Below are 25059 nucleotides of genomic sequence, written 5' to 3' on the forward strand. Positions count from 1 at the left end.
TGATAGACAGGACCTGGCTCTTCTGGGCCCCTCCCTCCTTCTATATTTCAGCATATACTTTACTGTCTTTAAAGTGAAAAAAGGCTCTACCAAATCTTTTAACTTGTGATTATGACTGGTGACGTTTGTAGATTGGGCATAGTCATTGCTTGCGTTGTAGATTGGACACGGTGGCGCAGCGGTTAGCGCTCGTGCCTCACAGCTCAAAGGTCCCGGGTTTGATTCCCACCTGAACGGGGCCTTTCTGTGTGGAGCTTGCATGTTCTCCCCGTGTCTGCGTAGGTTAGTGGTAGGGTATAAAAAGATGTGCAATAGGTGAATCCACCAGCCTGGCTCCACATCATGGAGACGGGTCCCCGAGCGCCGGTCCATGCCGGCAGCTCACTGCGACACTGAGGATTAGAGTGCGGATCGGGCCGTTTTTTTCTGTCCGAGCCCGGCCCTCGTCCGACAGAGCAGTGATCAAATCCGAACCGAGCCCGACAAGCATTAAGATATTTGTGTCCGAGACAGACCGAGCCCGACACATTTAAAATCACAATATTTCCATAAGCCTAATGACACAGTAGGATACGATACTGTTTGTGTGGAAAAAGTCAGATTTTATCCATCAAAAGGCATTCGTAACGTCAACACAGATGAGCGGAGCACGCACGCACGTAGGCTACGCGGAGCAACAGTTTTACCTGTGCGGTCACTGCACGTGTTTCGTTGTCACAGCAGTTCACAACTTCTTAAAAGCATTACTGCGTGCGCACTGCGCAGTGCATAAGCGGGTTTAAATGCCGCATCTTCTATTTATTTAGTTTTTTGACAAATGATCGCATGAAATGAAACAGACCCATTTTATTTTAATTTTTTATTATCGTGCTCATGTGTCCGAGTCCGACCCGAGCCCGAAAATAAGTTCTAAATATTTGTCCGAGTCCGACCGAGCCCGTCGGGTTCCGACGGGTCCCGTCGGACGTCGGACGGGTTGCAGCACTCTACTGAGGATGGGTCAAATGCAGAGAACTAATTTCTCTACAGATTAATACAGTATAACTCAATAACTCAACTTATCAATGGGTCAGAATGCAGCCGTTGGAGCTGCCCAAATAACATTGCACCAGCCCCTTATGGCTCCTCCTGCAGGTGGTGGGTCCACTGTAGGACGGCCTCACGATTCTAGCCAGGTCTCTCATAAGGGGCTTCTTAACTACTCTTTTTCTGACCTGTCAACCAGTAACTGTTTGCCATGTGGGAGACCCTACCAGGGGCACGACGCCCCCGATAGAGCTCTCAGGATTATCTGGGTGCTCAAACCCCTCTACCACCTTAATGTGGCAGTTCCAGGAGGGGTCAGATCTCTTTCATGTTATTTAAAGTGATATTCTTTAAGTTTTCACATTTGCATAAATTACATACATTTGGCTGCGATTTCTGAAAGTAATCTAAATAAAGTCCCTTCCTTTGCTGATCTCAGCAACTAATCAAAATCCCGGTGCCATCACTTTGACCAATGAGACCAGTGAACTAGCCTGTCAATCTCAATTTTTCTCTCCTTATTTTGAAATCTTTGATGTAGTAATTATAATTATTGGACCTTCCGCTTCTTTCACGCAGAAGAATGTTCCCCCACATCACAGAACGAGCCCCAGCTGTCTCCTGAGACAAAGAACTCTGAAATGTACCCGTTTTGCAGACAGTACCCTGCCTCTTCACATTATCCTGTTACCTCCAACGTAAGACAAAACCAGTTTCTAAATGTTTGGCGTCCATTTTAGAGGTTCAAAGTAATAAATATCCATTCAGAAAACTCGCAAAGAAAACTTTTCCCTCTCTGCATCAAAGCAGTCATTTGTGCAGATTTATTTGCATCTTCAAACCAAGGTCACATGTGAATTGAAATTAATAATCTTTCAAATTTGATTTGCAAATAGTAATTTAATGCCATGTGTGTGTTGTTTGAGCTGTGAATAAATAATACACAGTCTCTTCAAGGTAATGCCTTCAGGGAGGGGACTGGGAAATCCAGGGCCGGCCCTAGCCAATTTAGCGCCCTAGGCTAGATTGAACTTTGGCGCTCTTAGTGAGACTACTTTTAAAGCACAACACAGACTATAACTTTAAATCAGTCACCTTCTTTGCTCTCAAACCCATAGTAGAGTAGACATTGATCTCATGTGACTGAAAGCCCAAGTCTAAGTTATTACTATTAGGTTAATCATTTGTAAGAATGTTTTAGTAGCGTTGTTCGGCTAATACTAGCATGCATTGTCTACAGCTATAACAACGATATCACAACTGCACGAAGGGAATTATCGTATTAAATGCATGCCTTATTATTAAATGCTGCGAGTCTTAAAAGGGAAGAGGTTCTTTGATTAACACAAATCTGCATTAATCACAGCTTAATCACTCCCCCATGTTGCCGCAGATTGCGTCAGTTGCTCAGGCCTTCCACTCGCTGACTGTAAGAGCTATGTGGAGCGTTTTACCATCCTGTGGCTGTCTCTTTGGCCCGTGGCAAACTGAACAGACAAAGAAATGCTCTGCTCCACATTCATATGCCGAGGTAAAAATGTCCTCCGGCAAACAGTAAATCGAAAAAAGAAAAAAATACTAAATTATTAACTGCGTTGCTCTTTGGAGAACACAAAATCTAAATAGTTGCTGCAAAGTTGCAACTGATATTTTTAAGAAGGTAACTTGTTCTTGAATGTCTCAGGGGTTTCCGTGCTATGCCTATATAAATCAACAAGGTGCGCCAGGAATGCAACACAAGATTTCCTGCAGTGATCAACTTCGACGATTATTGATTTCTACAACTCAACTTTGTGTGAAAAACAAATATATTTCAAGTTCTGTATGTTACGACAAGCAATCGTAAAGTAATGCAAAAAGCGTATTTACCTTTGTGGTTACTGAAGGCACTGTACAATTACAATTTACTCCGCTTATGCCCTTCCCGCCTGCCCTGGACACCGAGCGGATATCCTTGTCTAATACTCCCCTTTATCAACTTTAGTGCTGGCATAAGGTTTCTGTGCGACTCAAGGCTCTGTCTGCCTCATGGATCATAGCGACCTTCAGCAGCCCGCCGGGTTCAGCAGCCATTACACCGGCTCCCGCTCTGTGTACATATTTCCTCACCTGTTATCGCTGTGCCAGCCAACATGCAGCAATCATATTCAATTCCATTCAATGTTTGTGTGCAGAGTGACGATGGCACTGGCATGTTGACAGAACGGCACAGTGGAATTAGCATGCTTGCCTCACAACAAGAAGGTTCTACATTTGCGTTCACATTAGTGTAATGAATGCACTCTAAGGTAATTCTGAATTCTAATACAAGACCTGGACCATGTAATGCTCTTTAGAAGCTTCACTGCTTTCGGCCACTGCTCTATTGGTTTCTCCAGCCACATCGGTTGAGGAGTGCATGCATTTTAGAGAACGGGGAAGTTTGTTCCTATGATTTGTTTTAAGCTTGTAATTCTTTGTGAAGGTCCAACAGGAAGAGAATCAATCCAAGATACTAGTAAGAAGCTGAGAAGTCTCGAGTCAGAGTTTCCCCAATTGCAATTTTCAATGTTGATATTTACTTATGAGTAACTCCTTAATGTACTTGTCGTGTGTAATTATAGTTTGTTCTCTGATATTCACATTTCAGGACGGTCTGCCACAGAAGGAAAAAACTAACTCTTTCTGTCCAGCTTTTCTATATTCCACTCTAGCCTTTCAGAATTAATTCTCATTTGGCATTGTTTAAATAGTTTTTATTTTCCTCCCCCTGACAGCGGATGATGGGTGTGGTGGGACTCTTCGTGGCCAGAGTGGGGTGATCACCACTCCCAATTACCCGGGCGAGTACAACAACAACGCTGACTGCACCTGGACTATTCTGGCTGAGCCTGGGGACACCATCGCCTTGGTCTTCTCTGACTTTCAGCTGGAGGACGATTATGACCTGTTGGAGGTCAGCGGCACCGATGGCTCTTCTCAGTGGTGAGTGCACAGGTCTAATGCTTTCTGCAGTGCGTGGACAGAAAAGTTGTTTAAGCTGGAACTAGAGAGGGATCGTTTTGGAAAACAGACTCAGGAGAGTGCTGAGGGCTTGTAAACTGTATTCATTATTATGTACTTGATTATCCAAACATGCAAAGTTGTTCAATATCACTATGTCGCTCTTTTTTTTTAACTGATCTTTTACTCGTGAGTATGGGAATTTGCTGGAGACCAACAAGCTGAGTTGAATTACAACAGTGGTTCTCAACTGGTGAGCCGGGACCCAAAAGTATGTTGCAGAACCATTTTCAGTGGGTCACGGACCTGTATCTCAAATCACTGTTGAAAGTTTTTGATAGTGAGCCTTGTGCTTGAATCAACAGAACTCTGTGAAAAAGTACTGTACTTTGACTGTAGATATACTAAAACAGGGCCAAATTGTTTTGATCTTCAAGTCACAATTAATATTTTTATTTTCATAATTAGTTGAAGGTGGTTCCCGACGCTGCATGAGTTACAGTTTCTTATTAACCTCACTTTACAATATATAATTCAGTACAAATAACATTATTTTCCAAATCTATCCATCAACAATACATTGTGAAAAAAGATCTTGGTGTTAGCTGAGGTATTATGCTCAGTATTATGTAGAGTAAGTAAACACTAAACGACACTAAAATACCTCCACGATGATACATTAAGTGCTTGAGCGGTGATTGAGCAGTGACCCAGACTAGAGGTTTTAATGTATTTAAATAAATTAGGAATCCTTACATCCTGCAATGCATTGGAATATGCAATATATCCTAAAATCCTTCCTTCCAAATGGTTTTTAAAGCTCTACCAAATACTTTCAACATTTTCTGACTGATCATCACTGTTCTCTCTCGAATTAAATATCAATGCTAAAATAAATATATATACATATATATAAAAATACTGCATTGCAAACCTTATTGAAAACTCATGGTCTTTCATAGAATTCTGACCAGCATTTAGGTCATTAGAAAGCAGCCTCAGATAAATACCGCTTTTAAAGGTTGGCTCTTTTAAACTTAATAGCAGTGTCTCCATAAATGCGACCTAAATGGTCTCCGCCTGGAAGTGTGATAAGAGAAGGGGCTAAGTGCTGGATTTAAACACCATCAAGCCCCATTGATACCGAACACATAATGAGCTATTAAATCTCGTGACTTGCCGTAATGTGTATTATTTGATCAGCTGACGGTGTTTTGGAGATGTCCTTTGAACCATCTCTTTGACCACATGCAGCCAGTGCATCCCTCACATAAACAGCTCTCAGCTGCTAATGATGAAGAGGTAGGCTATCCTGGCGTCTGTGTGGGTCTCGCGCCATCTGTGGCAGCTCCTCCTCTCCCTGACAACTCTCTCAGCCCGGGAAGTAATTAGTGAGCTCCATTACCACCAACAACCTGCATCTATATACCGTTATGAACATAGAAGTAAAATTCTGTTCTCTTGTGTACATACTTCGAACCCATTTAGTAATGATTTGATCGTGACTTGGTTCTGGTTGTACTTGGATGGTCAATTATCGTTTATGAGGTTGTACTTTAAAGGTCAAACATTTTACTAACTTACTTTAAGATTTTACTTAATCTATTAGGCGGTACTTGGTGTGAAACGTTTATAGCAGTACTAAGTAACTTGTTTATCTCAATAAATCCTTTTCGTAGTCCCTCTGGGGGTAATACAAGTGTTGATAGGATGATTGGGGGGTCTTTCATCTCCCCCTGGTGTCTCTGGCCAGAAAAACACAATTCGGCCGTTCTGCTCTCACAAAATTTCATCCGATGGGCGGGGGAGCGACTGAATTTTGCGGTGCATTATGGGTGACAATAGTCTTCGCAAGTTCCGGTTCTGCCAGAGCGTTTTTGTTCGCTCTGCTTGCTTCATCTTCTGCTATGAGAGGAATACAATTCTGTAGCTGATATTTTATGATGCAGACTTCGACTGTTCTCTCTACATTTGGGGATCGTACCTCCTGCCTCCCCTCCTGCCTTGAGCGGACACTTTTAGCCACGCACTGCCCCGCTGTACGGTAACTAACCGTTGTCTGTGAGCTGTCCCTGGGAGACTATAGTAAAAAGCAGCCATTTCATAAGCACTGACAGCCTCTGATTATCTCTCTCTGCGCAATACAACTTTATCAAGTCTGTGTTTTCAACGTGAGAACATCAGCCAGACAAAAAATAAGTCCGTAGCCGAGCTGCTAGCCTCTCGCCCGGAGCTAACAAGCTCCTTAGCAGCGCATAGATCCGGTGAAAACAAATATTATGCAATAATAACGTCAATACAGCCGGTAACTACACTGCTCACAAAAACTTAGGGCACACTCAAAAAACACAATGTAACTCCAAGTCAGTCAAATTTCTGGGATATCAGACTGTCCAGTTAGGAAGCCACGCTTATTGTGAATCAATTTCACTTGGTGTTGTGGAAATTAAACAGACAACAGGTGGAAATGAGAGGCAATTAACAAGATCACTCCAAAAGAGGAATGGTTTTGCAGGTGGTGACCACAGACCATTTCCCTGTCTTCATCCTTTGTACCGTATTTTTGGAACACTTTTGCATTTGTCCAGTGTTCTCACCACTAGAGGTATCATGAGGAGGCATCTACAACCCACAGAAGCTGCTCAGGGAGTGATGCTCATCCAAAATGGCACGTCCATTCGTGCTGTGGCAAGAAGGTTTGCTGTGTCTCCCAGCGCAGTGTCCAGAGCATGGAGGAGATACCAGGAGACAGGCCAGTACACCAGGAGACCGGGGGGGGCCGACCGAGGTCAACAACCCAGCAGCAGGACCGCTATCTGCTCATTTGTGCACGGAGAAACAGGAGAAGCACTGCCCGAGCCCTACAAAATGACCTCCAGAGGGCCGCAAATGTGAATGTTGGTCCTCAAACGGTCAGAAACCGACTCCATGAGGGTGGTATGAGGGCCCGACGTCCACAAGTTGGGTCGGTGCTTACTGCCCAACACCGTGCAGCACGATTGGCATTTGCCCGAGAACACAGCAATTGGCAGATTGGCCGATGGTGCCCTGTGCTCTTCACGGATGAGAGCAGGTTCACCCTGAGCACATGTGACAGACGTGACAGAGTCTGGAGACGCCCTGGAGAACGTTCTGCTGATGCAACATCATCCAGCATGACCGGTTTGGTGGTGGGTCAGTGATGGTCTGGGGAGACATTTCATTGGAGGGCCGCACAGCCCTCCATATGCGAGCCAGAGGTTCCCTGACTGGCATTGGGGACCGGGATGAGATCCTCAGACCTATTGTAAGACCATATGCTGGTGCTGTGGGCCCTGGGTTCCTTCTGATGCCTGATAATGCCAGGCCACATGTGGCAAGAGTGTGTCAGCAGTTCCTGCATGATGAAGGTATTGATGTTATGGACTGGCCTGCCCGTTCCCCAGACTTAAATCCAATAGAGCACATCTGGGACATCATGTCTCGGTCCATCCATCAACGCCACGTCGCACCACAGACTGTCCAGGAGCTGACTGATGCTCCAATCCAGGTCTGGGAGGAGATCCCTCAGGAGGACATCCGTGGTCTCATCAGGAACATGCCCAGGCGTTGTAGGGAGTGCATTCAGGCACGTGGAGGCCACACACACGACTGAGGATGATACAGATTCGTTTGGAGGAATTTCTACAGAATTTGGATCAACCAGTGACCTGGTTTGTCTCTTTGATTTTGACTATAATTTTGGATCCAGACCTCCAGGGGCTGAGAAATTGATTTCCATTTATCATTCTTCTGTTATTTTGTTCTTAACACATTGCCCTACACTATGAATAAAGATTTTCATCCGAAAAATCGAATTGGTTGACATCTAGGATGTGTTTTTTGAGTGTGCACTAAGTTTTTGTGAGCAGTGTATATAAAGCAGTCTTTGAGATGATCACACACTGAGTCGGGCTTGATGCATTTTTGGTTTATTGCGGACTTTTCATCAACAATGAGCTGTAAGCGATTGTAACAAGCTAACGGGGCTAAGCTGGAATAACCATTGCTTATGCTAGGGAGATCCTCCCGTAGATCGTGTGTATAGCTATAGTTGAAGATAGGACATGGCTGTAGCAAAGAGGGACTAGTTAGAACTAAAACAACAGTTATTTTTCAGTCAAGAGCTTCTTCCTACGCTTCAGAACACATTCAAAATCACTCGCCCCTGACGTCTAAATCAATCAGTGGAGTTGCCTCACAGAGCTGCACAAACCTTTAAGGCAATAAAACAGAAGATAAGATAAGATAAGATGGTACTTTATTGATCTCACAGATGGAGAAATTGTATTCGATGAGAGAGCATCCGGCAGCAGCACCCATTCAGTGCGCACCACTCTTTTTTTCTTTTTTTTTTCTTACATCGCGTTCAGTCTGAATGCAGTATAATAGCAACAAGAAGTACGCTAAGCCACGAACGGTGTAATTTTTTATCACAGCGCCGCTCAGTGGATGAAATTTTGGGAGAGCAGAACACCCGAATTGCAACTTCCCTACACTGGGTCGGAGTCACCAATATACACTAATGGAATCACGAAGACAAAGCTATCTGCGGGCTAGCGCCACTTAAACAGTAGTACTTAAACACCACTTAAACAGTAGTAGACAGCAAGTTTGAGTGAAAAAATTATCTTCATTGAATTGGATGTATCCCTCTCTCCCTTTGTCTTTTCTGTCAGCGTAGTATTTACTCTTACTCTTATTAATGAGTAAAAAACACAACATGCTACGACACCTGCAGTGGCGCATATGGCCTCTAGGGGCATGAGTTACTTAGTTCTCCTTTAATAATAACAACAAAATGGTCAAGAATTTTGTTGAGCTTATCATTTTTATTTTATTCATTAATTTATTCTTTTTAGTGGCAAATTCGAACCACATTTTTTTACTTTGTCAGCATAAGTCATTCAAGTTCTTCACACAAGTTTTTAAAATTTATAGCAGTATCTCTGTCGGGCGCTTTTGCTCACCAGCTCAAAGGACCCACTGAGGACTCGCAGCAGCCACTCCTAAATCTACTCCTCCCACGTTCGACTCACTGAACAATGCGGTCACCCACTTCTTAAAATGCCCCTAGTGGCCATTGTTGAAAGATAGAACACTCCAAAACTCCGCCGTGAGAGTGTGGCTGTATTCTGTCTCTGATTTAAATGTGGTGTGACATGAGCTCACACTTGGGATGTCAGCTGGATGTGTTGAACTACGTTGCCATGGCAAGTAAAAAAAGAAAAGAAAAGAAAAACGAAACCAGAGGCAAGCTGCAACGTCTGTTCAATGGCCCTGTCGCCCTTTTCCAATTTGTGTCATAAACTATAACCTAGCTTTTGTCCATAACCGTTAGCTGTTCATGAAGTACAGTATTTGGGGTGAACTCTTATTGACCATCTCGAGTAAACTCTTTGTATGCCAGAGGACACCATAATGACGTGCCGAATTTTACAATGGAGCACTCGAACTAGTTAATGCAGTGCAGCATCCATAATGAATTAGGGTCATTGTCTCCTCTCCAAAGTGATAAAAAGCAATTTAAAGTTACTTTTTTGCTCTGAAATTTATGCACGGTGTTGTCAAGGAGCTGCAGTTTTTGTCAACTGCTTGCCCGTTGTGTATTATTTAATGCTCTCACATACACACTCGATAAGCTAGATATGATGATGCATTTTGTGACCGTATAGCACAGTTTATTCACAGGAAGCCAGAGCGGTTTATTGTTGTATTCATTGCTATAACTGTTGATATTTCTTGCATGTGTTTTGACACGAGCACCACAGTCCAGTATCCTCATGTAGTTCCAAGCCCGGCCTCCTGCTGTGTTCATGGGTGACAAACAGTGTCCTGTTCAGCAGGTGCACCACCGCAGGCATCCTCGGGCCCCACTCTGCTGTCATGGGATTATTTCAACCCACATCTGCGACGGCAGCAAGTGGAAGTCTGCTACAGCGATGTGAATATTGCGGAGAGCAAAAGCGGCAGAGTCAAGCTGGTGTCCTGGGGAGTCCGGGAAGTGATCAAATCCCAGATAGCCAAGTGCGGATTCAAAGAGACTTTAATATCAGGCTACAAGGCACAATTTTCAGTCTACTCACAGTCAATCAAGATTTCCTTTGAATAGTTTGCTACTGAGTGAATGAGTGAAAGTGACATGTATCCAGGGGCCCTCTCGCTCTTAGATGACTTGTTACATATTCCTTCTGAACCTGCTTCTTCCCCTTATCAACAGTCCTCTGTATTCGTCTTTTGCTGTGAATACCCTCCACATGTTTATTGGCTCAAATGGTGCTGCTGTGACCCTCCCTGACAACTGCCTGTCGCTGTCACTTCAGTATCTTCAGTGCCTTCGTGTTTGGAAACCAGCTATGTCGCTTTGTCTTTATGTGAAACATTAGCCAGGCACAATGACTGCTTTGCAATTGTCATTGAAGATGTGGTAATTACCACTTCCCTAATATACAGTCCATCCGTATACGTTTAGTTTACCTAACAAACTGCAATCTGTTTGTCCCAGTATCCATATTATTATAAAACTGTATTAACACAGTGGTTGTTACTTGCATCACCTTTCCCAAAATGTATTTCTCAAATGACCCTTGCCTGCTGTGGACACCTCAATGTCTAGAATCCAAATAGCCCATACGATTGCCATTGTTTTCTGCGTCTAATGAGAACAAAATAGTCACTTTCTGCTGTGGTCTTGTGCGTTGTGATGCATGACTTCAAAACTTCACAAATAATCCATTTTGAGGGATCAATACTTTGTCACACTTTGTTATGCAATCGCCATTTTGCGGGTGGCATCGCATCCGGAAGAGTCCTGAAGGATAAGATTAGCAGCCAGGCGTTGGCCTACAGAACATGAAGCTTATACTTCTCGCCTGCAAACTCCAGCCACATTGCCACAGGAGAGTTGTATTGATTGATGTGTGACAGACAGGTTCATTGGTCTGGTCAGAGAAGAGAGGCCAAGGATTGGGGTCGAAACAACACTTCCATGATTGATCCACAACAACTTCAGCAGGAGCCACTCACTTCTCACAGTCTCACTTTCTTTCTGAGTGGGAGAGCATTTCGATGTATTGACTAATAGTTCAAACTAAATCGATTTCAAACTAGCTGAAAGGTTATTTTTGGACTCTATGAAACTTTAGGTCTGCATATACACTGAATTCCATTTCATTCGTAAAGACCTGGCTTCGAGTCCAGGTTCCGATGTCTCTCAGAGGGAACAAAAAAAGGTGCCTGCAGGTTAAAATGATATTTATACAATGACATGTACATATGGCAACGGTCAGAATTTGATATTACTTGGTTCTACATTATCAGGGCTCTAGTCTGCATGTGCCATCTTGCTGAGGGGAATGCATTACAACCCCTTTACACTGTTTGCACCCACATTGATTTTCATCCTCATCACAATCCACTTTGAGGCAATGTAAATAACGCCTGACACTCGCAAATTGCTGGCTCCCCCATTCTTGCCTATGCGCTACTAAGTGGAACTCACAACTATTTGACTTGTAATTTTCTTTGGCGAGCAATTGTTTTGCAAAGTATCATAATATATTTTTATCTTCTGGCAGTGCTCCCTCGAGATGCTGGGAGCTAGTCCCACTTCTACCTTTGATACTGTAAATAAGCATAAAGTGCTTGAAATGTAAAAGTAAAAAGTGCTTTGAATATCTCTATTACTCCATGGAATGCAAAATAAAATAAAAAAAGAGAGAGAAATGCTGGCTGCACAACACTTCACTGATTGCACCATTTTGTCGACTGTGTTCCCAAACAAACTTTAGGACGCGTAACTTTTGCAAACACCAATCCACAAAGCGACTTCTCTTTTTCGTTTCTTTTTTGTTCCTTGGCCAAATGCAACTCACTTCTTTAAAAGCAGATCTAAGAGTCCACTGAGTTTTGATCCACAGCGGTAACCCCCCCAGCCCTGCTCTGCTCTCTTTTAACCGGATACCTTATGGACTTGAGACAGTAGCGTTTGGATAGCAGAAGGATTATCCCTGCAGTGCTCTCCTGTGTCAGCATGTCCTGCCTTAATGTGTTGGTGAGAAAACAGCACATAAAGGATTGGAAAATACCGTAAAGAAGATCAGATGCGTGGGCAGTCTATGCATTCAGACAGGGCCTCCTATTGCTTTGATTTTTAAGAATTAAAAGCAGATGCAGAAACCAATAATGTAAAGCATGTCTGTTTTTTAAACGCATGAAGACATTTCAAGTGTTTATTACCATACCCACAAAGGAGTTATGCTGCCAACGGCATTTGAATTGATTTTGATCCACACTGTTAAAAGGAATACTATAAATTCCAGGAATAGGCCACCGTTTTTCGATACTGAGATATGTTCTTACGAGTTGATATGTACCTGGCTGGTCTTTGTGTGTGCCCGTGGAAGAGCTTGGTCGCCTCTAACTTCACCCCGTTTGGCGCTATAGGAATATACAGGGAGAGGCCAAATGCTAACAACACCTTTGGTCTTTTTGCCTGACTGAGGGCACACAGTTCTTCCATACTGTTATATGTTCTTACCTGAGCTAAGACGAGTTGATATGTACCTGACTGGTCTGTGTGCGTGCCCGTGGAAGAGCGTGGTAGCTTCCAACTTCACCCCCGTTTGGAGCTATAGGCATACATTGGGAGAGGCCAAATGCTAACAACATCTTTGGTCGTTTGCGTGACTGAGGGCACGCACAAAGACCAGACAGGTCCACATCCACTTGTCTAAGCTCAGGTAAGAACATATCTCAGTATGTAAAAACGGTGGCCTGTTCCTTTAAGCGTGATGAATCCCACCAGAGACAGAAAAGTGTGTATTTACTTATTCATTTGAAATTATTATATATTAAAATAATTGCAGCATTTGCTTAGTGCCCATGTGATGATTAACATTGCAGTTATTATTTGATTGCAATTAATCGCACAGCCCTAGTTCAAGTAAAGAGAAAAAGGAGAAATTAAAATAGCACATACTCCCGACACTTCTCCAGCAGGACTAATTCCATCAGAGCAGAGCAGCTCTCCTCCAATCAAACATGGCTATGTATTTAAACACTGACTGCACATATTCTTTGACCATTGTTTTTTTTGGCAGTGCGACAACGGGATCCTATCCACTCGCCTGGCTTGAAAAAGAGAAAGCATAATTTGTTCTAGTTCTGACCCCATGATAGTTATTTTGGGTGGTGCGAATACAACTGGCAAGCGTAGGCAGGGGCACTCTGCCTAGAAGTGTTTTTAAATGGTTGCATTGTCAGTGTGTTGAGTGGGTGTGCAAATAGATTTTTACTAATTTCTTATGCTTGCTTTTTCCACAGCGTCGAGTGGTGCAGGGAAATAAGTGCTTCAACCAAAAGTTATTAGTCTAGTCACGTCTAACTTTGGTATTGCCCCTCCTCTTTCTGCCCATGCCTTGCTATGTGTGTCATGAGGACGGGAAAGTTTCGCCTGATAGTCTAATTAAAGCCCCCCTTTCATTATACGGCCTATTGTCATTTTCTGTAAGGAGATGAGTGAGAAGATTTCATTACGTTCTGGAAAGTTTTGCGGCGAGTTCGAGGCACAGAGCTAATTTGTGTGAGCGAGACGTTTGCGTTGTGCATTCATGCGCACTAGTAATTACTTTGCATGAATGTTGCAATAGGGATCTGAAGGTTTACGGTGATGAAATGGCTTGCCAAGACATAAATAGCCTCATATAGCCACCATCTCATCTGCGCTTTTAGGCTGTGTATTATTAATGTCTCTGTTAGTCATTGGAGATCCACTTTTTTCTTCTGTTTGTGAGTTGCCCCAGTACTTCCTCTGCATCCGCTCTCATCTCACCGGCAACACTTGACTTTTTAGACTGCTGTTAACCTAATATGGGAACTGTGAAAGTGTGAGAACTATTTGCTGGCACATTCATTTACAGGTAGAAGTTCAAGACTGACAGTCCAAAAAGCAGATAACTATGATCCATAACTGAAAGTGATGGTTACAAGATTTGAACCACCGATCATCGTCATGTCGAGAGCTGCCATATCATTATTTGTTTTTATTAAGCTTTAAAGTCGTTCTTCTGAATCTGAAGTTCCCCACTCATTAAAAACAAGTATTTAAAAGAGCGTACAATTTGGCAAAATGTACAATTTCAATCCATAACAAAGATTTCTCTGAGAGCCCCCACCGTTAGCAGATCCAAAACAGTATGGCTTCTCGGCCAACGCTCAGCCTTCAGATCAATATATGTTTTTACTGGACTCTCCACCCCTGCCCCTCAAAGTCTGTTTATCTGAGTCAGGATTTATTAACACCAACGGTTGGTCGAGAACTCAATCTACTACCTGCCATCGATCAAAGCTGCAGGTAAGACGCACTTTGCACCAGCTGCCAAAATTGCTTCAGTAGCTCTATGTGTCCCACACCTGGTGCCCACGCCGCAGTCCAGTACTTCACATTGACTGGTCCCTGTAACCAAAAGGGCATTTAGGGGAAGAGAGAACATGACTGGGGTATCCATGTTGCAGTCTAGGGTCTCTCCAGGTTGGTTCCTCCCACTACCCAAGCAAAGGGCAAAGCAGAGGTGTGGTCGTGATAGAAGAATAAACACAGCTTTGTGAACACAAAATTGTCATGGCATATGGGGGTTTGAACGTTTTTTATGCCTTTGATGACACCCTCAAGTCACTCCTACTGAATACTGTAACCACATGTCGGTCCGTGTTGCTTGCTTCCTGGCGAGACACACAGAGGTTAATGGGCCAGAGGACTGTGCCCTGCCTGGCCCTCGCTTCACTCGTGTTTACTAAGCACTGCACCACTGGGACACAATCTGTTACTTTTAGTAGCCCCTCAAAAGCACTAACGCCTTATGATCCGTACACTCCCATGTATTTGAAGTTCTGTGCATCGGCGCCCAGGGCCTGCAAATGAATAAGTGCTTCTTTTTTTTTTTCCTGAGATAAAAAAAAAAAAGTGTAGAGTTGCGTTTCATCCTGTTCCTAGGGGAGAGTATTAATACAGTAATAATGTCCATATCTTTTGTGGCTACTAGCTCCATGACAATGAAAAGAAGAAGAAAAAAAACTGAATAATTCCATTACCCATGTGAATACTGTAAGTCTTTTTGATCTTTTCCCCAGATACTTCCATCAGGACCCCCTGACACTAAAGCATAGTTCTGCGCCTATTGTCTTAGAACGGATGGTTTATTGTATATAGAAGGGTACCATTACCACTGCTACAAACAGCCTCTTATTCTTTCATCGCATGAAAAATAAAAATAGCTCACTCATTTCAGCCTCGCGAAGTGCACTGATCTGGCCAGCTTTGATGTTTTAATTCACTTCCCGGGTCAAGTGTGGCTAACCTGAGAAAGAAAGGAGTTGCTTGATATGTGTGTTGCGATGACATGATCAAAAGAGAATGGAAGTTCTATGAAAATTGATTTGGACATAAAAAAAAACATCACTTCTTTCTTGCCATTCTTCCAACACCGACCGGTTTGACTATTCTTCCTTCTCACTTTTGGGGTGTGTGATCGGGGTGACGCTTCACGAGATCGCGCAATATGTCTCTCTCGTCAATTAATCAATCACAGTAATTAGCCAAGATAGCGCCGTAGGCAGAGGGAGGGCGATGGTTAGAGCTACACACGAAATCAATCTGACTGGAGCTGGGGACGTGGAGTGGTCCGGGGCAGATGATCAAAGGGTACATCGGTGAGGATGCACAAAGGAGGGCAAGAAAGAGGTGAGGAATGCTTTATGAAATGTCAAATCACGCTGTTTAAATATGCATAAGAGCATTCCCTCTTCGCATAGTTCATCTGTTCTGCAGTATGTCGTGAGGGTTAAGCAAAAGGCATACATCCTCTTCTTCCATAGCAAATGATTATAACTTAAGAACCAACTTTAATGTACCATAGAAAACGTAAATAGGATGGGTTTAGATTTTTATGTTTTTTCATTTTGCGACAAAAGCTATGAAAAAATGTATAAGTTCCGTTTAACATATGGTTTTAGTAAACATTTCTGAAGCGACAGTGTTGTACGCAAGTGCATTGTAATGTGTTATTTGTGGTCTGGCTAATGCCTTAGCAACAGCAGAGCATGTCCCTGAGCATCTCTGGTGTGAACAGAGCTGTGTCTGCCTGATGCGGGTCACTGGGCAAGCACAAACTCACACATGCTCCATCTATAGCCAGCATATATTTACACATACTGACTCAACTCTCCTCTATCACCCTTATTCGTATATTATGACTCCAACATTATAAGTATGGGCAGCTTTAGATTTGCCTTCTGAGATAAAAAAAAAAAAAAAGCCAGATTCTAGAATGTAGTGGTTTGCCCAAAGCTGGACCGTCCTCCTTGCTTGGGACTGATAACACCCTCGCTTGTTAAAGAAGAACTAAGTAACTTGTTTACTTTAATGAATCCCTTTCGTAGTCCCTCTGGGGGTAGTACAAGTGTTAATGGGATGATTGGGGGTCTTTCATCTCCCCCTTGTGTCTCTGGCCAGAAAACCACGCTTGCACTAATAGAATCACAAAGAAGAAGCTAGCAGGCTAACGGGCAAAGCTAAGTGTGGGCTAGCGCCACTTTAGCAGTATTTACAGCCAAGTTGGAGTGAAGCAAATTATCTCCATCGTGTAATCGGGTTGTGGCACAATGTACAATATCCCTCTGTCCCTTTTCTTTTCTGTCAACGTAGTATTTACTCTCACAGACAATTAATGAGTAAAAAAAACGTAACATGCTACTACACCTGCAGTGGCGCTTATGGCCTCTAGGGGCATGAGTTACTTGGATCATGATGATGTGTTTTGACAATACAGTGTCAAACTGCAAAATGTATTTAATTCATTAAAACCCACAATATTCATTAAGATAGGTTGAAAGTGGGTCTCGAAGCCTTATTACCACTTATTACCACCATCCATCCCTGGTCCTCACACATACCTTTTTGCCTTCTTCATTATGAACGAGTGGGATCATATACTTACGATGCAGATGATTTCCATGATCCTTCATCAAGTATCTGCACTCAGGCATAAAAGCGCCGCATGTGTGTGCGCGTGATGAAAGTGGAATAGACGGATTATGTAAAAAGAAGAGGGGACCTACAAGGTGAAATAAAGCAAGGACGTGACTGCCGGCTGCTTTGGACGGTAGTATATCTTAATCTTCTTTGGGACAGCCGGGCAGCAGGTTGCGTGCTCATTCAGTTGGTGTGTGTGTCCACCTCTGTGAAACCCCCTTCTCTCCCCATTCATCAGTTGGCGGCTGTCTTTTTTATTTTTATTATTTTGGCGAGGTGACACTATAGGCCAAGCAGAATATATTTACACAGGCACCTTTATGAACTCTGGTGAACGTGCCACGACCAGTAATCACAAAGCGTGCAGAAGCAGGCCTCCATAAAAATGCTTTAAACTGCATCAATAAATGACGAAGGTAAAAGGTGACAGGAGGTGTCAGCCTTCAGCAGTCCTGCCTCTCAGCTAAGACTATGCGGGATACATCTAAATGTTTAAGTTCATCTTTTGAAACTTGGGCTTTTCTTTGATAAGGCCACAGAGGTCTGACTTTACATTCTGCAATTTCTTACTTCATTTCGATTTGGGCTACGTTGCCAATCGGCAAAGATTTGATATCAGATGCCCTTCCTGTCATGCACCTGTCTGGAACATCAAGTAGCAAGATAGGCTAATACAATTTTGGTTGAATGGGGGAAACCAAGGCACCCATTTTGAGTAATGCCAAACTGGAGAAAATGTGCTCAGTTCAGGCACAGGTTAAGAGGTTAATTGGTTATTTAGTTGTACATGGAAACCTCAAATGGATAAAGGCCATGCACTTTTCAGAAATCAATAATAGCTTGTGTTTAGCACCTATTGTTGTAGAGATTAAATTATCGACTGGACTGGGCGGATTGGGTTTACATTGTTTCACTTCTATATTCAGAAACTTCTCGCTCTTCTCACCTTTTCTGGAGATAGCCCTCAACTTCATCTCAGACAATCCTGTCAACAATATCAAAAAGAAAAGAAAATCAAGATCTTTGTTATTTCAAGTAGTAAATCCTTAAGCCCTATTGCCACCTCCCCTGAATGACATTTCAGTCAGTATGTGTGATCTTGCTCAGCAGTCATTACTCAGCCAGTAACATGTGAGAGTAGGATGACCAGTAAACTGACAGCTTCTAATGAGTGACTGCAGCCTGGAACGCATCATTACTCTGCCTGGTTGTCACTCATCTGCCAATCTCCAGCTCGATTATTCTTCTCTTTTGAAGAAAATCCAGGACCCTTGAACTTTTTTTGCAAAAAACTAATTTCCAATACACATTTTCATTATTTTCCATCAGTTACCATCGGCAATTCTGGCTAACACCAGTTTGAACCGCACAGTAATCCCACTATTAAGTGACTATCTCCTTTTCATGTTCTTACAATGGACAATTCATTCCTGAACAATACAGTTGTTATGTTCCCTGGCACATCATTTTGATTGGCTTGTCAGCGAGAGCAAACTTTTCCAATAACCATGTTGTTTTATTGCTGAAGTGGCTGCTGCCTCTTCTCTGCGGGTTAAGTCCAAGTGATATAGTGGTTATGCGATCCATTAGACCCCCTTTGTGTAAGTGGGTTTTTTGCTTTGTCGAGAATTTCGGGATTGCGCCAGCGAGGTGTCAGCATGATATTGATCCAACAGCTCTGCAATCTTTCTTAATCCCACTTGTGCTCTGACACGATGAGACGCAAGCAAGGAACAGCAACCAAAATAAATAAATAAATAAAAAAAACAAAAAAAATCGACAAACTTTTATCTTGACATAGTTCTCGTTGGTAACCCTGATTAAAGTATCGACTCCTCTACACTCACTTTTGTCAGGTATAGCTTGTATCTTGGACTGCCACTAATCAATTTTACACGTTCCAGAGGCTTCCATCTTGTTCCACAGCTTGCCACCCTTCCTGCTTTTTAATTAGAGGCTCCGATTGGTCCACATCGACATGGGGGACACCAAGACAAGGAAACAATTAAAATACGGATTAGCCCATTCCCACGCCATGGCTAACTGAGTTTGGACGCAAACGCAAAGACCAGGCTATCATTGGCAAATCATTGTAGCTAATATCACAGGGTTATTAGCGTGAATTTTTACTGCCTCCCCAGCTGTCTGATAAGGGCCGGATTACACAAGGTGCTGTGGCCAGTGAACCGTGAGAGCCCTGTGATGTGTCTGTGCATGGATAATTAAGCGCCGCTTGTGTGGATGATATGGATCAAAGATAGAGATGATCCACTGAATGAAGGCCAGGCGCAGAGATTTGGGGAACAAAATTAAACCGCACGCATTAACTTGGTTGTTTGATTTGTACCAAGTGTTCATCGATTTTTGCATCCTTTTAGTTTTATTTTGTGCATCTGCTAAAATATTGTAAATTTGGTATTGTATGCTCTATAGGTTCAGGTTTACTTTATGAGTACCTGTAGTAGGGATACACCGATCCGATACTGGAATGGGAGCCAATACTGCAAAAAATACGATATTTGGTTTCGGCTACTAATTCAATCGCTGGGTTCGTTTTAACCTTTGCAAATGTATTATTGACCGCTTCGCAAAATTCTGCAGTTAGCAATAGCATGCTAAAGCTAGCGGGTGCATGCTATAGCTAATGAAAACAAGGCTGAGTCAGAAACTATGATAGAAGTACCTAGAGCCACTGCTGAAACCAAGTGTTTGTATTTTAGTTTAAGAAATAACTGATCTAATTTGTTATGATCCGATCCGTAATGTGAGTTGTTTATATTAATGTAACCTAAAGCCTGTCATACCCAAGGATATTTAGTGTAGAAAAGTCATCCTTGTTAAATGTGCCTAATGAAGAAGGAAAAAACCTATATAAGTCGCTCCAGAGTATAAGACGCACTAGAGTAACCTCCGCTTCTCGCTCACTCAAAACTTTCTTTCTGCTGCTCGATTAGCCTGCAGTGCCCTCTAGCGGCATGTGAAATTATATATTTGAATTAAAAAAAAGAACAAAAATCCCATGTTAGTCGCTCCGGAGTATAAGACTGCCGAACAATGAAAAAAAGTGCGACTTATAGTCCGGAAAATGCGGTAATTCTCAATACTCAAACCCCAGCATTGACATCGGAAGCAAAAAAGCTGGATTGGTGCATCTCTAACTGTAAACCAGTTTGCAGGACAAACATTATACTACAAATATCTGTTATTTGGTTTATACATGGCACTATCTGCTTTTGGGTAGTCACACATGCACGTTAACAGCCTTTGACAAATAAATGGATCTTAATGCCCCTCATATAAATTATCTCAGACCTTCCCCGAAATTACTAATTCAAAGAGGTGAGCTGCACAAATGGAAATAGTTTTGACTGCAATAAATAAATGAATGCAAAAGTCGGCAAACTGTTGGTTGCGCTTTTCACTCGCATCCCATCTTTCCCTTTCCGTTGCATGACTGCATTGAAGCTATCTGAAGTCATCTGACTATTAGTGGGCGTGCTGTCAAAAGAAAATGTTTGCTTTATATTTTTACTTGGCCTCAATATGTCAGTGCAATTAACAGTTTGGCTAATCACCTTTTGAGGAGAAAGCAGAATTTGTTTTTGCAGTCATGGCCATATAAATTAAACTGCTCTGAACTTAAATGTGTGTACTGACAGAGCAACAAAAATAGTGTTTTGTTTGAAGAATGTTTCCTGATAAGGCTTTTAACTAAAAACGCTATGCTCGCCTTTGTTGGCGAGCATAGATGTTGAAACATCTGATCCTGTGAGATCCCTCTGAATGCTATTTGCGTTATATTTTTGCCTTTTCTTTTTCAAAGATGAGGTAGTTGTTTTTATAGTGCAATGAAGGCTTTTTATGATTGTTGGGTAAACACTGTTGCTTAGGGATTGCTCCTTTTTTATTTTAAGGCAATATGGGGGCGAACTATGGAGCACAGTAAAAGTAATATTATTACATACTATATTATCCCCTCCAATGAGACCAATAAGCACCGCTCTCTTTTCATTTACACATCGGTGGTTCTATAGTGTGCACTTTCATTCTGCAGACTTCTTGCATTTCTATTCTCCGAAAGTTAATTACGGCTTATAACCTTGTGACCCACTGTTCTGTTGCAGACCTTCAACTTTTTTTTCTTTTTTTTCTGCAAATAGTTGTTCAATTGTTGTAATGGAAACTGAAAACTAATCAGTGTGGTCATTTGTGTCTAGTAAATCTAAGTTAAGCCTGAATAAACTACTAAATGGCAAGGATGATCCGTTTGAGGCCCCTTAGATATGATGTGTACTTGCTTTTAAATGACTTCTAGACTTGTTTGTTTTATTGTGCCTCCAGGACTTCTAGGTAATGAAATACAATTATACAAAATGCCAGCAGACGGCGGAAACCCTCTGCCACAAAGGTAAAAAAAAAGAAAAAAGAACAGGCTCAAAGAAATGGCAATATTGTAAAATTGCAGCATGATTATAAGCTCAATAAAGTGCAGTGCTCCTACAGTGGACAATGCAAGTAACTGTCCTTCCTCCTTACAAGCTTCTTTCCAGTCAACCGTTATATTGACCATCCAAACTGATGTTTTTGCCCAGTTGCCATGTTAAGGACTCTGACTTCAGAGTCTAGGATGCTCTGCGGCAGATGAGGCTGTTCGGTTTTAGCTGTGGTCGGACTTCAAAGGTGCCCAGAAACAAAGAGAGGCGGGTGCAAGGCAAGCACGAGAACAACTGGCAACAGAATGCAGTGGTGTCAAGAGAGGACAAGGAGCTGAGCTTGAAGCAATTCAGCAAAAACAAAAGGTCCGAAAGTAGTTCACAGAGAAAGTAGAATAGTGGGTATTTGATTTCAACAAGCTCAACAACATTCACTATGGGATTCTTTTAGAATATCTGGATGTATAATAATATAATATCAAACTTGCCGAAGTACAACCCTCGATACCGATATCAGTGCCACAGCAAACACAACAAAAATAGAAAAACTCAATGTTTTTAATATCATCACTCCATATTGTTTGTGGTCTTTCTTTAGGATATACACAATAGTTTCACGCAATCGACACTTTCCTGGCTTGCGGAAAATCACAGGTGCGTATGCTGGACAGTGGTTTACCCTTCCCTCAGGCAAACCACTCTGCCAGCCAGCATTCGCCATGTGTCTGCAGAAGTGCTGAACCCAGCGCTCATTATCACACTCTCTCTGCTGCATGCACTGTGGCACAACCCCAGACGACAAAGGTGCACATATACAGTAACATCGCTTACTTATATACAAGCTCTCAAATGACACCTCGCAATGTATATGTTTAGCCTTGTGATACTTGAAGAGAAAAGTTGCTAATCCAAGTCATTACTTAAAGGGCAGACAGACAGACAGACTTTAAAAATTAAAGAATTATGTTTTTTCCACCCCCTACATGCTCCAGCAATGTCCTAATGTGTAGAATGAACCCAGACCTACTCACCACAACTGCCGCTAAAAGCCTGCACTGTCACCCTTAAAGTTGGTATTTCGGGCCAAAATATTAATTAAAATGAAACACATTTTAATTTCAGTCCAGGGTCAAGTCCATTTGAGTCAAAATGTTCTATATAGAAATGATCATGTTTCTAATCAAAACACACCATGTGTCTTGTTTTATTTGCACATGTTTCTGTAATCCTGCATATTTAGTTCATCTCCCTTTCACGCTCACTCTCATAATGGCATAATGGTACAGCGGTTAGCGCTCGTACTTCACTGGTCCCGGGTTAGATTCCCACCTGGATGGGACCTTTCTCAGTGGAGTTTGCATGTTCTCCCTGTGTCTGCGTAGGTTTCCTTCGGGTACTCCGGTTTCCCCAACTAAAAACATGCATAATAGGCCAGGATGAATGATGTGTGTGCGTGAATGAATGGCGGTGGTCATGTGTGCAGTCGCACTTCTGTCTGTCTCCCCCCGGGGAAACTGTGGCTACATACGTAGGGTGACTTAATGTGAAAAACACTATACAAATAAGCTTCCATTCCAGCTTCTATTCATTCAGAATAAATCTTGTCCCCATGAGCATTAGATAATTGTAGCTCTTGTGGTATTACAACTCTCCCTTCAGGCCCACTCCAATCACCTCTCATTCCATGTTACTCTCAGTGACATTGACCTCCCCTAGGCCTGGTGCAGCTAAGCCAGACATGTCGCTCCCTCCCGGCCCTGTCCCTTTAAGTCAGGAGCAACCTTCACCACTTCTCCCTCGTGTGTCGGTGGCTCAGCAGGCTCTCCCAGTCACTGTGTCAGGCAGAGAGCGATGTTGATTGACACCCAACACAGGGTCTGTGTCACTGCTACTGTAATCACATTTACCATCTAAAGGCTGGTGGCCTGGGGCATAGTCAGCCTCTGATGCCCCTGATGGTCTCTAGCTTTCAGGAGTTATTCTTAACATATTGTTGATGTCTTTGAGGGAGTACGTATGTGCAAAATGCTATCTAAGCTTGCTATTATCATTTAAACTTTGAAATGCAAATGTTGGAAGGTATAATGCACTTTTCTGGATCTAATAGACTTGATAGACTTTTTAAATTCATATTATTGTGAAATATCACTTTGGAGTTTGATCAATAATGTAGCCTTGACTTTAAGTAACCTATTTAGCAACATGCCTATTGAAGTTGAACTGGGTGGTGTGCCCTTTAGTCATATGTCTTGTGTACACGTTATGACTTATTTCCCTTCAAAGACACGCCACACACAAAGTATCCACCTCTCTGTTTCTTCTTAAGTGATTTCTGCTTGGGGCACTTCAATTAATGAGAGCAGAATTAATGACAGCGCCGCCATTGTGCTTCCGTTATGATCTCCGATCTCAATTACCTGATGTTTTAGCACGCTCATTAGAAAGCCTAATATTTTGACACACACACACACAAACACACGGAAACATCATCAGGAGGGGAACACTTTAAAATGCAGCCTGGTAAGTCTATGGCGCTGCTGTAGTACATCCTAGACATCTACAGTGGTACATCTATGGTACCATGATGTAACTAACTGTGAAGTACCATGATAGGTAGTTGTCTAGGATGTACTACAGTAACTACATAGACTTATGTATTATAAAACGTTACCGAGCCGTTTAGCAACTATTTATTGAGAACTGCCAAGCAATGACTTTGTTCAAGGTGGTGAGGAGAACTGAAGTCAGTGTAGCTGCAACAAAAAGTACAGCATTGATGGACCAGAAACTTCTAACCAAGTATTTTCCTGCAGTGCCCTTGAAAATGATACACAGTGTTCTTCTGGCATCTAATAGTTTTTTGTTTTGTCTTATCAGATCAAAGTTTTACCTGCACAATAGTGATATGCAGAATGTTTTGCAAAGTTTATTACAATGCAACACAATTTATGGTTTAAAATTGGAACAGTGAGTGATTCGTTGTGTACAATTTGTGTGCTCTATTGAAAAAGAAAAAGAATTGTGTTCACAAAACAAAAGAGGAAGGAGATCCGAGGCACTGCAAAGAAAAAAATATATAGTAAATGTAAATAGGAAGGTCCCATTGCGATCAACATTCTCTTTCAGGGGAGTCCTGGCCCCAGAGGGGTTTCTATTGTCCACATTTTGATTGGAACCTGGAGCACCCGAATGAAACCTTCACAGATGCAGGGAGAACAATGCCACAGTGGTTCAGATGGTAGCCAAGCGGTTGCGGTTCGAATCCCAGCTTCCGCAGGGAGGTTGAGTCCTAGGGGCAAGACTTCACCCATCGCCTGTATAAATGTGAGTGAGTGGTTGGTGGTAGTCGGAGGGGTCCATGGCACAGATGGCAGCCTCGCTTCCATCTCTCTACCCCAGGGCAGCTGTGGGTTCAATAGTAGCTTAACACCATCTTGTATGGGATGAAATAATCCTCTCAGCCGTCTTAATTATTTCATTGAGGGTAATTTCAGTTAAAGGCAGTACTGGCATGGGTGTGTCAGAAGTTGAACAGTTGAAAATGTTAAGTAAAATATCTCTCATAGAAAC

The 25059-nt window shown here is 42.5% G+C and overlaps 1 protein-coding gene across 1 annotated transcript in view; it reads left to right on the forward strand.

Annotated features, from left to right (window-relative positions):
• Positions 1 to 25059, forward strand: part of csmd2 (CUB and Sushi multiple domains 2) — a 212126-nt gene that overhangs the window by 72516 nt on the left and 114551 nt on the right. The window contains exon 5 of the mRNA XM_079571186.1: positions 3783 to 3990. Within this exon, the coding sequence (XP_079427312.1) occupies positions 3783 to 3990 (208 nt within the window). The remainder of the gene's footprint in view (positions 1 to 3782; positions 3991 to 25059) is intronic.

This window comes from Gobius niger (genome assembly GCF_951799975.1).
Source record: "Gobius niger genome assembly, chromosome: 14".
Taxonomy (NCBI): domain Eukaryota; kingdom Metazoa; phylum Chordata; class Actinopteri; order Gobiiformes; family Gobiidae; genus Gobius; species Gobius niger.